Source organism: Populus euphratica, unplaced genomic scaffold, assembly GCF_000495115.2.
Source record: "Populus euphratica unplaced genomic scaffold, PopEup_1.0 scaffold6.1, whole genome shotgun sequence".
Classification (NCBI taxonomy): Eukaryota; Viridiplantae; Streptophyta; class Magnoliopsida; order Malpighiales; family Salicaceae; genus Populus; species Populus euphratica.
Window position 1 is genome coordinate 1882091 of NW_011499849.1, and position 16251 is coordinate 1898341.

Genomic DNA, 16251 nt, shown 5'->3' on the forward strand with positions numbered 1-16251 from the left:
TGCCCCTTTAAATAACATTTGGGCCTAAAACTCGTGGACAAACCCATTATTATCTTCCTCGCCATTTTGTTATAAAAAGCTTTTGTAATTTTTAACCCATTATGATCGGTCCTGGTATTTTTACAATAATCTTCTAGATTGCAGACATTTAAAGAACACATTTCAACTTGAATTGGACAAAAACAAACATAAACTCTAGCATGGAAAGGAGGGACGGGATAAAGTAATCCCAACTTTGTTACGGAAATAATAAACTTGGATATTAATTTAAACTGGTAAAAATTAAGCTTTATATATATATATAAGAACTAATTTATTGCAATAAAGCTAAAAGGAATATCCCTCTTCGAAAGGAAACATAGCAGAAAAGGCTCTAAACAAAAAACCAAGATTTAAAAATGAGAGGCATTGCAGCACATTCTGTTGGCAACTCGATGACGATAATAAGCACCAAAATGTCCGTGATTAAGGCCCATGGCCAAGCAGCAGCCAAACCATGACAACAGCCAGCCGACGACTTCTGTCACCGCTTTTTCATTTTATATGAAATGCTAACCCCTCCCTATGACACATTATTTTGAATTAATGTTTGTTTATACAATGAAAGTGACACTCACTAACATGATAAATTCTCTTTCATTCGTCCGACTTTCAGACCTCACCATCTTGTTCTTATTAGGGAAGTGATTGTTTAAAAAGCATCTTAGCGTGAGGTATAAGGACGCTAATTAAATGTGTGTTTGGGATTAATTGGGGTGGAGGTTTTTTTTTTTTTAAATAGCTATTTGTTTGGAAATATATTAAAATAAAAAAATTTAGATTTTTTTTAATTTGTAGCATTAACACATAAAAAGCAAGAAAAAGATATCAATTTAAAATTTTTTAAGCTAAAAATACTTTCAAAAAGCAACAACAAAAGTACTCATGAACATACCTAAATTTAATTTTGATTATAAGAAGGAAAATATGACATCCTCATTGCTCTTCATTATGATGTTAAAAGAAGATAATTATAGTTTCTAGAATTATAGGTTCTGTTAATTTTATATTTTGATGAATTATATATGTATACGTACTAGATAAGTGGCTTATGTTATGATACTCACCGATCTAAATTTTTTTATTGTAAAAAAAAATGCTAAGGCTATTCAATTGTTTTCAAAGAAAAGAAAAGAGATATGAGTCATTGACTTAATTGGGTTTAATAAATTCACATAATTTTGATAATACGAATAAAAAAAATATAATGACAATTGATGAACTAATAAAAAAATTGACAATGAAAAAAAAATTAAGAAAAAAAGAAGCAATTTGAACCCATATGAGCTAGCATGCTAAATTTACAATCCAATTGTGATACCAGGGGTAACAACGTTAAAAGAAAATTGAATAAAATATTAAAACTCAATTATCAAACAATTCAATATCAAATGGTGGAACTATAAAAAAAAATTAATTAAAAAAAATTGTATGGAAACTTTTTTTTAGTCAACTCAGGTTAACTTATTAACCTCACAATCATAGATGTAAGATTGGGATAACTCCGTAGATAAGAAAGCAAAAAAAAAAGAAAAAGAAGAAGAAGCTTAAAGACAAATTACTAATAAATCAAATATTAAAGAATGAGATCAGAGAAAAATCAAATCTAAAAAAAACCTAAAAAATACCAAAGTCACCTTGTGACCCTTGTCATGAGCTTGAGACTAATGCTATAAAGATAAACCTTAAAATATAACAAAGTAAAATTCTCAACTAATAATGTTGAGGGATGAAATTAGCAGGAGAAAAAATTAGAAAAGAATTTAAAACAAAAAAAGCAATAAAAATAATGAGAACCAAGTGAAATCAAATGTCAAGGAATAGAATTAAAAATAAACTTAAATTAGAAAAAGGATAAAAAGGAAACACAAAGTAATTAAAAGAATGAAAACCAAATTTATTATAAAAATTAAATGAAACCAAATAATGAGGGATTAAATTGATAAAACCAATTAATCAAAAAAATACAAAATACAAAATAAATAGAAATCAAAAGAATAAAGATCAATTTAGATATAAAAATACAAGAATCAATCAAAGAATATCATAATTTGTTTATGATTATCTGTTAAAACTTAGTCTATATTTCAAAAACACCAAAAAATATTTATTTTATTTCTTTTAATATATGATATTATGAATTTATACATAGGATATATTCTTGATATTAAAAAAAATAGTTAATTTTATATTTTTATATTTTTGCATTAGAATAATTAAGTTTTAACATGATAAGATAATAATCTTTTTATTGGAGATGATTTTTTTAAACCCTAAATAGACTAACAGTTAGAAAAAAAACAATATCTTAATTTAACTAAGACACATAAATAATATAATCTATTTCAGGTAAGGCGTATTAGGGGTGCTAATATTTTTTTTTTATGTAATTAGTCTTTTTACCTAGACTTTGATACTAGTTAGGGTTATTAGTGACTAAAATACTAAATAACGACTCTCATTCTCCCTCTTTAATGATAAAAAAAAACAATAATTTCTTATCTTTTCACCCAATTATTCTTGATAATTCCAATCTGGAAGGATGATCATCTCGATGTCGTACACATGTGATATAGTTATTAAAAAAAAATTAATTAATGGTTCTGAACTTGTTATTAATAATCTTTGTAATTATAGTTTTGTTACTATATTTAGGGTTTAGATGTATTAAACTGTTGTTTATGATGTAATAGAGGCAAGGTTATGGTAGTTATGAAAACATAATGGTTGAAAATTTTAAAAGAACAAGTTTGAGGGAATTTCCTTCATGTTTTTCATAGAGTGATGAAATTGAAACTAGTTTACCTAATAGTTTAAATATACTTAAAGAAATAAAATGAAATGATGATTGTTTGAGTGGTGCTTTAGTGATCAATTTTGTTGGCTGTTTGTGCCAATCTAATTTCTCTTCTTTACATAAAAAGAGTGTGTGTGTGTATGTGTTTTAAAAAAACTAGTTGTTTATGGCTATTACATTGATATTAATAGTTCAAATAATCAACCAGTTTAGATTAATCAAGCTGATTGTTTCCTCCAATATTCTCAGGCATTCATTACTGATGAACAAATAGTTGACTAGTTTATTTGATAACATTAAACGTTTCACTGTTTCATGTAGAACTCTAGTTTTAACAAATTAATCATGGTGAATTCTTAGAATTCACTACCTTAGATTATATGAGATTATTTATAAATCATTTAATATATGTAGAATGAAATATTTGAGTTCATTTTAATTATACTATGAAGTAAGATATAAAAACTTATATGAGCACTAAAATGGATTTTTAATCTAAGTCTTCACTTTGCTTTCTTTATGGATTGCTTGATTAATTTCTTCATCAAATTCATCATGCTTATTGATATGGTGTTTGTAAAAAATCTATTTAAAGCTTATTTTTAACCAAGTATGTCATTAATCCATTTTTTATTTTATTGTTATCATAAAAATATATATAAAAACATGAATTTGGGACACCAATTGTCAAAAATCTTTCCATTTTTCATTTTATTTTTACATCAAAATATATAAAAAAAAAACATGTGTGATACCAAATGTCAACAATCTCCTCTCTTTTTTCCAATGACAATAAATAAATAATTTAAATATGAAAATGTATCTCCAATGATCTTTTACAATTATATATATATATATATATATGAAACTTTAACAATTTTGCACAATCTAAGCAATGTAAAAACATATGCATCTCCTAAATGTATGCGTATATTTTGAAGCACATATCTCCATTTTTTGCAATGAAATGCACACATGCAACACTTCATATCTCTCGCCCACTTTGTCATCAATAAAAAAATAATGCAACACTTCATATCTCTCGCCCACTTTATCATCAATAAAAAAAATAAATAAATAAAGAGGCAATGAAAATAAAAAATAATAAGAAGTTTATTGCATAATCTTCAAAATAATGCATTATCCCATTGTAAGAAAAGAATTAAAAATATAGAAGCAGTGTATATGCTCTAGTACACAATCTTGGATGGTGAATAATTAGAGAGAAAATTAGTTGTCATACTTTTGATATCCTTTAAGTCAAGCAATCAATTCCATTTTTTAATATAATTGATTCAAATCAAACCATTATTATGCATTCTCATAACCCAACAACAATAGAATCAATCCAATTAACATTAAAACAATAAGTTTAAATCAACTTCCTAACTTTCATCATTATCATAAATATGCTTTTAATGAATCACATTAAAGCATCTAAAACCAAACTCAAACAATCTTAAAATCGTCACAACATCAATTATCATACAAGTTTATCATTTGTTCAATAACTCCAAAATCACACACACAGCAGTTTAATTTTTTAACATAGATTTTAATTTTTTCCAATTACTTCCTAATACAACATTTTCCATACCAAAGACAATCAAAGAATTGATAAATTTCCATTTCTTTACCAATTTGCACTAGCCCTGGAATTTAAGATATAGAGATTTTATTCACCTCCCCCGAAACAATCAAAGAAGTGAAATAAATTGAAGGTAAGTTCATTACCTTTGCTAGTTTAACTTAATTTAATGAGTTCTAGCCAAAAGTCTTCAAGAATATCCTTCTCCACTTCCTAATTTTAAGATTTCGCTATTTAAAATCACAGGTTCCCAACCTCTTTACAGTTTCTAATTAAGTTTGTTCTCTTAGTAGGATTGAAAAATGAAGAAAAGAGAATAATTCTTTTCCTTGACAAAATAGGTAGGGGGGGTAATTGTCATTAGTATGTTTCACTCACCGATTATTGGTTTTGTTTTGTATGATATTTTTAAGCTAATTTAATAATGGCTTTCATCTCTAATCATAATAATTTTTTCTCTCTTTTTTTTTTAATTATGTGAGAGAGCAAAAGGTGTATGCGCGCGCGTGTAAGAAAGCATGATGATGAAGAGAGAGCATTGGGCGCGAGGAGATGGTAATGATTATGAAGGGGGGATCATTCTGATTATTCTGATTTAAGTTCGAATGACCTCACCAACACCAACTCACCCACACCAAGCCACGCCTTTGCCCAAACAGGGTGGCCGCCATGCTTCTTAAGGAGACTTGATGTTGTAGGAAAGCATGAGAAAGTCACACATCATCGTCACCTCACCACCTAGTGGTCAAGCTTAGTTACTCCATTAGTCTAGGAAGCACCCTCGACAATTCTAACTAATATGGTTAGCTTGTTCTACATGTAGCATTGCTTTACAATGTGCAGCCTCGCTTGTTCCATCCTCAGCATGTTGCCCGTTATCACACAAGAAAATATTGTGTTACTGCTGAGACCAAAGGAAAATAGGGGAGCCCCTAAAATGACATGGGGATAGCTTGTCATTTACAGATCTTCTGATGTTGCTTTCAAAATGCTATTGTTGTTGTTTATCTAGCTTTCAAACCGTTACTGGACATGTAGGGAAATGTTTTTCAAATTCTCACACACCAAACATCGCCGGCCAAGTCCATGTTACACATGACAGGATTCAACAGCTACAGCCATGTAAGATTTCTGTTGTTTATACTATGAGATGACATCGTACATCATCTTTCTTATGTGCACAAGAGGGAAAAAGAGAGCAGAGTAAGATCTTATGGAAAGCCTCAATGCTATACCTCTAGAGTAAAGAGCACCAAATTTTCCAGCCAAAAGTCCAGTAAATCTTCTGTACAGATTCTTAATGACACACCTACTGTGGCCAAAACTCCTCTTCAAAATACCATTGCACTGGAAAGCACCGTCAGTGAGTAGATGGCGTTTATATGTACAGGGGATAAGCTAGATCACTCCCCAATAGAACGTTCTTTTCCAAAATTGCAGACAGCACAGGGTTCACTTACTTCACTGGGTTCTTTTCCTGAAAAGGAAGAGTAAAAGCTGACAAATTACACTTTGATTTCAGAAAGAGTTAGTCTTTCAAGGTTTTGGTGACACAAACCTGACTTGGTGCCCTCTCGGCCTCGGATGTTGTCCTGACAGAGCTTGTGTACAGATTCACAGAATTCATGGGAAGTTAGCGGTAACTGACAGTAGGCTGAATGCAACTGTTGATGGATCTCATCCATCCGCCCAGACTGCTCATCTCGTCTATCCATCTCTAAAAGAACCTGAACAGGACAAAATAATTTATTAACTTTGGACAGACAGGAATAGAAAGATTCAAAAGCAAACCAGTTGCTCATGATCACCTGTGCAACATTCTTCTTAAAAATTGGGAAAAATCGCTGCCTGCAATACTCATTAAATAGAAGTGTGCAAATTATCAGTGGAATGGTGAAACCCGATGCGACTGGAGATTTTTTAATTCCAAAAACACCAAGAGATATCATTTGTGTCAGCACCAATGAAAAGATTGTGGTGTTGTGAACAATAGGCCACAACTGTCCACCGCCTTCATACTTTGTTATGTATACATTGACAATCTGCAAAATGAAAACTAAGAACTGATATAAAAGACACCTTTAAATGGAGACTAACATTGATGGAATAAGCGATCAAAGAATAACAAAAAGAAAAACTATTTAAGGTCCAGCTTTCTCTCCTGCATCCAGTTTCTGCACCTCCTATTTACCGTGTTAACAATATTGTTTCATCAAATAACATTCCTAATTCCTAAATGTAGCTCCCTCTCCTTTCCTCCTGACCCTTAAAGAAATGGGTGAAAAGCAAAATATATATCCATACAGAGAAAAAACATCCACTTACAAATGCAACTCTAGATCAGTTTTTGGAATATTCTATAAACAAGAAGAAACACACAGTGCTGGGATTTTATTTTTTTTTGTTTTCAACTCCACATTTTGAACAATAAGGGGTCCTTATTTGGCGCAGTTACTTGGCAAATTTTCATACTATTTCCTCAATAGCCAGAACATTGTCTTAAATACTAGAACTAAAGGTTAACTCTTGATGAAATGAGAACGATGAAGAACAACCAGCGATAGGTAAGGTACACACTCAAACTGCCAGATTTTGGAAATCAGAAACAGGTGATGCAACAAAAATACTTCAAATTCAAAATTCAGGTGCCAGCTCAGATTTTCACATAGAAATTTATAAAGAGCTTCGTTTCCCACTTGGTTCATAATATTCAGAAGATGCAAAATATCACAGAACCAGCTACCAGTAAAAATACTAATGCTCAATTAAATTTCATGCTGGCATAAAGGGTACTGGAATCAAGTGATTGAAAACAGATGTGTTAAAGGGATAAATGTATTGAACACAGGCAAAACTACTATCAAAATATCAAAATGGTACATTGAAATACAACAGCTTCCCTGCACGGAAGAACACCATGTAAAATTAAAATCTAGCCAATTTATATGAACATTGTAAACAAGGGACAGAAAACAAAGATTGGAGAGGTTGTCACCTGATTTCGATATACCAGATATGCCAGTAAAAAGTAAATCAGCAAGAAGGGCAATATTAAAGGTGCCATAACCGAATAGGTGAAGCCAATGAGACCAAACAGCAAGACTCTTGGAACTTCAGTGTGGTATGGAAAGGACACAAGACCATCAGATGAGTCTTCATGGTTTCTAAGAAGGTGTTTTTTAAGGAAATTGCAGAGGAGAGAAAAAGGTTGCATCACTTCACATGACAGACTTGCCCAACCTGATGTTAAAACATAAGTCACAAAGAAGCTAGCCTGCATGTATTCAGAAACCAAATTATAATCAACTATTTTGATGAGACCTTAAAAGCTTTTCATTTATGAGAATCCAATATATAAAAATAATAATAATAATAACAATAATAAGAGGGAGAAAATGGTAAAATAATAAAGCCCTGATTGCATCTGTAATGCAACATACAAGATTCACACTCCCATAACTTGTGTGGAAGATTAGAACTCCTAGAAGCAATGGTTATATGCAAAACTGAACGCATCAAAACTAACAAAAACACATAGCCAATGCATGCAAATGTAAATAAATTTTCTAAGTTGGGGGAAGAAATTTATGAGTGTAACATTTCCAGAATTACAGAAAACTCACCTGATTTGGTATTGCTTTGGCAAGTTCTACAGGAATGTCTCCTACACTAGATAACATATTGAACGCAAAGAGAAAACCTCCTGATACATGATTAACAAAGAAAACATTCCAAATTGTGAAATACAAGATTTTCAAGCATGCACTCCTTTTCCTTCCACTATGAGAAACAGGTCCCTCCACTGATGAAAACAGCATCATTGTCGGTGGAACAGTATACAGAAACAATATTAAGATAACGCTTGGCAGGTAACCAGTCAGCACATGGTTTATAAGGTCCCTGCATAACAGCACAGGGTAAGATTGCAAGCAAACTTTCATATTTTAGAGTCTGTAATGTCCTAATCTTTTATCTCCTTCTCAGTCCTTAATCATGTGTTCAAAAGAACTCAAAAAACCTGTAGTGCTACAAATGAATAGTTAAAATTAAGTTATTAACTAGATATAATATAATCATTATTATCTGAGCCATGCTGATGACAGTTAGGCCAGACAACATAAGATTGAGGCCTTTTCCTTTATGCATGCATAGACCTTAGTGAAGTAAGCTAGACCAGGAAAATTAAATACATTACTCTTGCTACGTTACCTATGTGCAGGAAAATGTAGAATGAGCACAACTGATGGATCAATAAAAGCTGCTATCAGAAACTAATTATGCACAAGAAAACAATGGCCTGGAGCTCAATTATCAGTGCTTAGTTGTAAGATTCACGTAATTTCTATGCACCGAGATTCCCAACACTCAATATATTACTGAACATACAACAGTTAGAAACTCATTGTCTTATTCTTTTAGTTGGAAAGAAGAGCACAATCAACTGAATTTCACATATCAAAAGCATTGCTAAACATGCTATGGTCACATAAAACCATGTTAACCAGGAAAAAATCCAATACATGAAACATGCTAGGAGGAGATAGTAACAAGATTAAAAATACAAACAAACCACCAGCTCAATCATTGAAACAATATAGCACTTACTGTTTTAGAAATCCTCTCAGAAAAGGAAATGTTTGTGACAGCTTCTCTAGTTGAGTCAAGCCTTGTACAAAGGTCACTGGAGCAAGAAACAGAACCATGAAGACTATAGATGCCAGAAGAGTTGCTATCTTCCGGAGCCAAAGCTGTCTAAATGGTATACAGAGATTTGACCATAAAACATCATGTGGTTCTGGGGCCAATTCTGTCACCCATGACATGGGATTTGGTGATTGAAGCATCTGTGTGGCAACCACAGCAGCATAGCGGGTCTTGAAAATAACAAAAGCAGCAGAACGCTCCTGTATTGCAGCCAGGTAAAAAGAATTAGCTAACAAGCAGCCATTTTCGCCAAAGTTGCTGGCAAATACTATCGGTTTTCTAACCCCACACGCACATCAATGTTAAAAAGTAATGACTAACAACTAAATAGTAATAATAATAATAATTACAACATCTGTTCCTCCAAAACTTAAAAATAGAATAATTACTCAACTCGAGTTGCAGAAGGAACAAAGCTTATGCATTCACAATGAGTGACATAGTTTCCAAAATAACATATGAAATTGCTTATATGGTTTGTGACCACCTTAATCTATGGGCTGAGCTGCAATCAATAGAATATATCAAGTAGTTACGGTAGGCATTCTGAAAACTGTTGTACGAAGCAGAGACAGAAACATGAGGGTGGGCAGAAAACCACATATTTGAACAATTACTCAGTATCTGTAAACTCCTAATAGGAGCCATCTGGGAATGCTAGTGAAGGGTGCACAAACAAATACTTCAGAAAAACTACTCCATGCTGAGAATGAGATGGATGCAATACCACAAGCTAAGGAACATGGGACAAAAATCAGACATAAAATAAGTGCCGATGCATAAATATTGGACTTTAGTATTACTAGAATCAGCTTGTGCGAGATGTTTACGTTATCTCTGGTGGCAAGATTCAAGTTAGAATAACTGAAACTGTCCTTGACACTTTCTGGTTCATCAGTAAGGACCTTAAACGAAGTACTTCCTCCACACAGACAACATGGCTTTAAACTTGATTGGCCCTTGGGAGCAGCCTTAATCCTCATGCATATCTTTTCTGCATCAACCTGCAACAAAAGCATTGCCAACAATTAAAAACAAAAACAGAAATACCATAACATACCAAAATAGCATGAGGCTATTCATACACGAGGAACAAAAGGGACAATCAAATGCCGAGCACAAAATTGTGTTGATATCAATTAGCACACTGAAAATCTCAAGACATGGCCAAAATTTAATATAGCATCTAACATATCACCGCTAAAATGAGGATGTCTAATTTAAGCATATTACTATAGTAAGATTGAACTTTAATTTGTTTCTAAATAATTTTTGGGTTGGTAATTCTCAACCCAACTCCATGAAACACAATTATGATTAAGAGAAGATTATATATATATATATATATATATATATAAACACTAATTCTAGCATCTATTTTATACAAGAGAAAAAGGCCTCAACAATACAAAGCAACAAATGGAGGCAAACTTGATCAGACAGAAAAAAACTGGGTTTTATAAAAGAGAATAGCTATTAAGGAAAAGATCATTGAAGCTGAGGCATGGCAGTGGTACACAATGCATTCATGAGCTTGGAAACAACTGAGTAAATGTGTGAGACATCATTAGTAAGGAAGATATTACTGTGCACAAAGCCAGCATCTACTGAAAATTTATGTACTATGGAAACAATGACAACAATGACAAGAACATTATCTATAAAATAGCAACAAAAGATTTGCCTTACAGCTTGCAGAATTAAGGCCTACATGGCTGAAAAAGGCAGGCTGGCCACAAATTGTGGAAGGAGGTTTTTTCCACCATTTTTTGCCAAGACAAACATCCACAAATTAGCTGGCTGAACATATGATGACACAATGTTCTTCCTTTTTAAAGCACAAGTCTAGTTGGATCCTCACAACCATAGTTAGGGTGCTTAACCATTCTGAGAGGTATGGAAAACAATGAAGTATCACAAGGATGTGACATTACAGTTGTGAAAATAAGAAAAATACTTTTGACAAAGTGAAAAACCATCCTAAGCCATCAATCACGATGTGCAAATTTTAGAGAATATTGCACATAATAGAAACACAAATTCCAAGAAGAAAAAAGAAATGCTTGATACATTAGAAATGGTAAACTGTTTGATAAGGCATGCAGGTAAAGCAAAACACTGAACTGTAACTAATTATGTAAACAAACAAGATCATTTGAATCACATACGCACCATCAATTTTTGAACCAAACCACATCGATACACAATTTGATGAGACAAGTAGCTTGATGCATAATAATTTGTAAAGAATTTCTTCACAGAATTACTGTATGATTCTCCCACCGAATATGGAATTGAACGGACAAGAATGGTAAAATGACTTGGATTTGGAGGAGATGTTGTTATGTGTGCTAGCCTCATCTTGGTGATGCTTTTGTATTCCTGGAGAGAAGGGGTGTTGTTAATAATCTTAACACATCAGTACACACAACTAGGTCACAAATAGATGCATATGCAATCAATTCCGAGAGAAATGGAAAGAATATGTATCATTCATTTCCTTACAAAGTAAAGAAGAACACAAGCTGAGCAGGATATGATATATAATGCGAGACAATGTGCCCAAAGCCTGACATAGAATAAATCAAAATAGAGAAATGAATTAGCCATCGCAATTTGAGGTTTTGAACAGTCAAGTCAATTAGTTAGACAGGCATAACAAATCCCACCGAGGAGAAGCAACAGTCAGCAAGATAACATGGAATTGAGATTTTATAGAAAAAAGGATTTAAACTTTCTAACTAACTATTAAAAGGGAACTTCGCAGTTGCTCGCTTTGCAATCAAAAGAAAAGGAAAAGGAAAGCAATAAATATACAAAGAGAGCAAATAAAGACAAGAACAAATGAGAATCTCCATATATTTGTTCGAGAGTTCAAAATCAAATGAAAAGGAGTGGTTAGGTAGACCTTCAGGGCAAGCCCAAAATCAAAACTAGATCAGAGCTAGTCAAATTTCTCGGTATGAACCAACATAGAGATGGCTTCACATTAGTATAAACCGAACCACTTTATAGTTTTCACTATAATGAGACATTAACAAAATAAAGCTCGCGAGTAATACCATCTGGAGCCTTCTTTCACATTTGCAATTGTAAATACATTGAGGGACTCGGCATGGATATGCTTGTGTTTCATCTCCTGCCCATAATAATTCACTGGAAGCACCAGGAACATGCACGTAACAGCTGCAATAGAGAAGACTCTGATACTGTATACAACTCCAAAGAAATAACATAGGTAGTTACACAAATGCACAACAGTAAAATAATTAAGAAGACAAAATAATAATAAAAAAGAAAAAAGAAAAGCAGAAGCATCCATTTCGAATATGACCTCACCTGAAAACAAGTATCCTCTGGAAAACCACAGCATCAAGGCCACCAATGGCCAAGATTTCATTTTCAGTTGTTTCCCATGCCTTGACGATCCAACTAGGAGAGGGCACAAACCTTTCGAAGGAGAAATGATTTCTGCTATTTCTGTTGTTTAAAGAAGCAAGCCTCCGCCCGAAATACACAATGGTGTTGCTTGGTTGTTTTCTCAATATTGAATACAGTGAAAAAAGCAACACAGATAAACCTGTATTGATAGCGGCCGAAGTTAAAAGGGCACCAATGTCCATCTAATCTCCACTGTTTTTATCTGCCAAAATTAAAATCATCAATAATATTTTCATGAGCAAGGGAATTCAAAGAATCTTCAACGAAATCCAAAGCAGATTTTCTCTTAAATCCGTTGGTGTTTTAATAACATCGCCTACTTTAACCAAAAATCACCCCACCCACATTATCATTTTAAACTAGCAAAAGAAAACACAAAGTAAATGATTGCTAATCAAATTGAAATATGTAAAATTGAAAATCAGGAACACGAACGTAAAGGGGAAAAATGATAACAAAAACACTACCTGCCTTATTAGAATTATCGAGGAGACGCGGATGAAATTGCTCCCAAACGACGTGTCAAAAGGGAAATCAAAAACAATAATGTGATGATTTTTTGTGATGTCAAAGGCATAAATGATGATGATGCTGATGGTGCCATTTGCCTCGCTTTTTGTTTTTTTTTTTTTTCTTTGCTTTCACTTCACATAAACTCACACATAAATAAGAAAGAAATTAGTAATTGCAGAGAAAGAAATTGAAATTCGAAAATCATGATAAAATGAAGCTGTCTTAGCTCTTAAATTTGTTTTTGATTAAATAACAAGGAATGTGGGCGAAGTCAGTTACTACACGCATGTGGGAGGGGAGGGAATGGCACGTTCTCCATTTAACAAAATTTCGGGAGAGAGCAACGGAACTGCCATGTGGCTGACAGAGAAATTGTGATAATATGTAACCGACCAAACAGTCTGTCTTTTTTCTTTCTTGACGCAAACTGTCATTGTTTCTGAACTGCCTCTAAGATACGCTGCACGCGATTCTTACGCGATTAACGAATACTTCATGGCCCTTCGTACTTTGGATTTTAAAAAAAAAAAATTAGTAAAATAACATTATTTCAAAAAAAAATTAGTAAAATAACATATTTTTATCTTGTGAGGCTTTTAAAATATAATATTTATTAAATTTTATTATTTTTAAATACAATAAGATAATTATTACATTTCAAAATAACAATATTTAAATATGTTATGTTTTTAAAACACAATAATTATCAACTAGTTAAATACAGTTGTATAACTAGTAAACTGATTCACACAAAAATCATAATTTTTTTTAAATATATTTTATGAGTAAAAATATACATAGTTGTTCAACTTGTAAACTAAAAAATAAAATTCAATTAAAATCTTAAAAAGTTACTGCTCACACAATAGTTCTCACGAATGATTCTGACAATCGAATGCGAGTCTGCCATAACTAGATAAGGATCCAACTCAGACCAATTACATTGATGACTTTAAAGATGTATTTATGGACCAACATAAAAAGTATAAGCTTAAGAGAAAGTTTAGTCATGTCGGACAATAATGATGATTTAAGATGACTATAACTTTTGATTTGATTGTTAAATCATGCTTAAATTTTTATAGAATTTTTTAGAATTTATTTTTTTTATAGTAGCTATGAAATCGCCACTCTAACTATTGGTCTAAGATCATTATGGGTCCCTGAGCTTATTTAAACACAAATGATCCAAATTAAACTTGTATAAAAGTAGTTTTAATTTGGTCTCAGGGTTTCTTGATGGTTAACACTCTCTATAGGGTGTTAATTTGGTCTCAAGGTTTCTTAATTATCAACACTCTTTAAGACATACCACCCTTAATTTAGGTCAAAAGGTGATTTAGTAACCTAACTTGTTTTAAGATGATAACAATTTTAAACCATATGAAATACTTTCTTAGCTATATAGCTTTAAGACATAAGCTAGATGTTTCAGAAAATAACCCCCAGTTCATTAACTACTAGCTAATTAGGCAAGATGTATATGCATTAAATATAGCCCACTCCTTACACATTTATCACATAAAGGATTAGTGTAATGATAATTATTAACTGTACTAAATTTATATAACCTAAAATAAGAGTAAATTTTATAGTGGGATAATTATTAATTGTACTAAATTTATATAACCTAAAATAAGAGTAAATTTTATAGTGGGATAATTATTAATTGTACTAAATTTATATAACCTAAAATAAGAGTAAATTTTATAGTGGGTCATTGTCGCTGCTAAATCTTGGTCTCCAGATAGTCCAAATTTATAGGTAGCAAGCATATTAATTACTTTATTCTTGCATAAAACACATTTATATAGAGTCAAAGCTATATAAATAGCCTTAAACCCTCAAGGTAAAAGACTCCATCTTCTTACTTTTACTCAACTCTATTTATGCTATATAACTAAATATACACACAACTAAATATACACGCATGGTCTTACGTGGTTTCTGTCTTTTGCTTAGATTGATTGAAGTATTGAAGATCTCTAAATCCCACAATAAACTTATTTATCAGGTATCATATTCATTCATGCATAATACTAAGGTGTTTTAGTTTACAACAATATAAAAAGATTAATCCTAATAAGTTTTCAACAACCTTATCAACATTATATCATTCATTATACTCATCAAAACATGTCATAACTATAATTTATCTTTTATTTTTTTATCAAAAAAATTTACAATCTAAATCATCAATATTTCCAAAATTTTCATATAAATAGCAGAAATACTAAATAATTAACTTATGCTATATCGCTAGTTACATCAAGTTTTTTTTTAATGTAAAAAAAAAGAAAGCATGTTCATACATTGCAAATGTGTTTTCTAGTAACAAGAAAAATTCTAATTGTTAACTTAAAACTCAACTTACCTAGACAACCTTGAAACCTCCTAATTTGAATCCTTATCTAACCTAGATTACAAATTAAATCATGAAGGGGTTGACTTAGTATGAACTAGAGTACGTAGTAGGTGAAAAGGCAACCAAAATGACCGGTAAAAATATGATTTGATATAAATAAAATTAAAAATAAAAATAAAAACACATTAAAATGTCAAAATATTAGATTATTCCAAGTCGACTTATAAACTTGTCACTCAGGTTATGAACCCAAGCAGATTTAATAAGTTTATTTTCTTAAACCATTTTTTTATTTAATTACATGATTACAGAAATACATTAAAAAAAATGATTATGATAAATTGTATAAAAAGAATGTCTGATAATATTATAAAAATAGTTATGTGATCTAACTTGATAACAAGAAAAATATTAAATGGAATTTAATAAAATAATATATAAAATATATTGTTAAGTAATTTAATATATATATATATATATATTATTTAATGAAATAATTTTTAAGAAATTAAATTTAATTGGTATTTTTTAATACTAGGTCTGTATCTAATAGTGTAAATCTACAATCCAATATTAGATAAAAGTGATGGAAAAATCATGCAAGGAACTCATAAATATTTTTAAGATGGTCCCTAAATTGTTTTTATATTTTTTTTTTATTTTTAAGGTGTTTTTTTACTAAACATTCAAATATAAACAAATTAAACCTAAAAGAAAAAAAAATACTTAGGATGTGTTTGTCAAACACTTTCTCAGCCTAAAATCAAAGGCATTAAAAATATCTTAAGGATATGTTTGGCAAAC

General features: G+C 31.4%; 1 protein-coding gene across 2 annotated transcripts; it reads right to left on the bottom strand.

Moving 5' to 3' along the window:
• Nucleotides 1–5454: 5454 nt before the first annotated feature.
• LOC105120517 (CSC1-like protein RXW8) lies at nucleotides 5455–13418 on the bottom strand. Of its 2 annotated transcripts, none has more exons than XM_011018760.1 (12): nucleotides 13041–13418; nucleotides 12468–12771; nucleotides 12191–12337; nucleotides 11634–11697; nucleotides 11301–11510; nucleotides 9959–10132; nucleotides 9030–9328; nucleotides 8048–8324; nucleotides 7420–7698; nucleotides 6233–6466; nucleotides 5983–6151; nucleotides 5455–5901 (listed from the first exon to the last, which is right to left on the bottom strand). In XM_011018760.1, the coding sequence occupies exons 2-12, from the start codon at nucleotides 12749–12751 to the stop codon at nucleotides 5828–5830; spliced, it is 2211 nt and encodes a 736-aa protein (XP_011017062.1). In that variant the 5' UTR covers nucleotides 12752–12771; nucleotides 13041–13418; the 3' UTR covers nucleotides 5455–5827. The 2 variants fall into 2 exon arrangements, with proteins under 2 accessions (XP_011017062.1, XP_011017061.1); XM_011018759.1 differs by having other exon boundaries at nucleotides 13037–13418.
• Nucleotides 13419–16251: the final 2833 nt, after the last annotated feature.

Coding starts and splice junctions, on each gene's coding strand:
- LOC105120517 (XM_011018760.1), bottom strand. CDS start 12,751: ATGGACATTGGTGCCCTTTTAACTTCGGCCGCTATCAATACAGGTTTA. Junction 12,338..12,467: donor CAGAGGATACTTGTTTTCAG/GTGAGGTCATAT, acceptor AGTTGTATACAG/TATCAGAGTCTTCTCTATTG. Junction 11,511..11,633: donor CTTGTGTTCTTCTTTACTTT/GTAAGGAAATGA, acceptor CCTTCTCTCCAG/GAATACAAAAGCATCACCAA.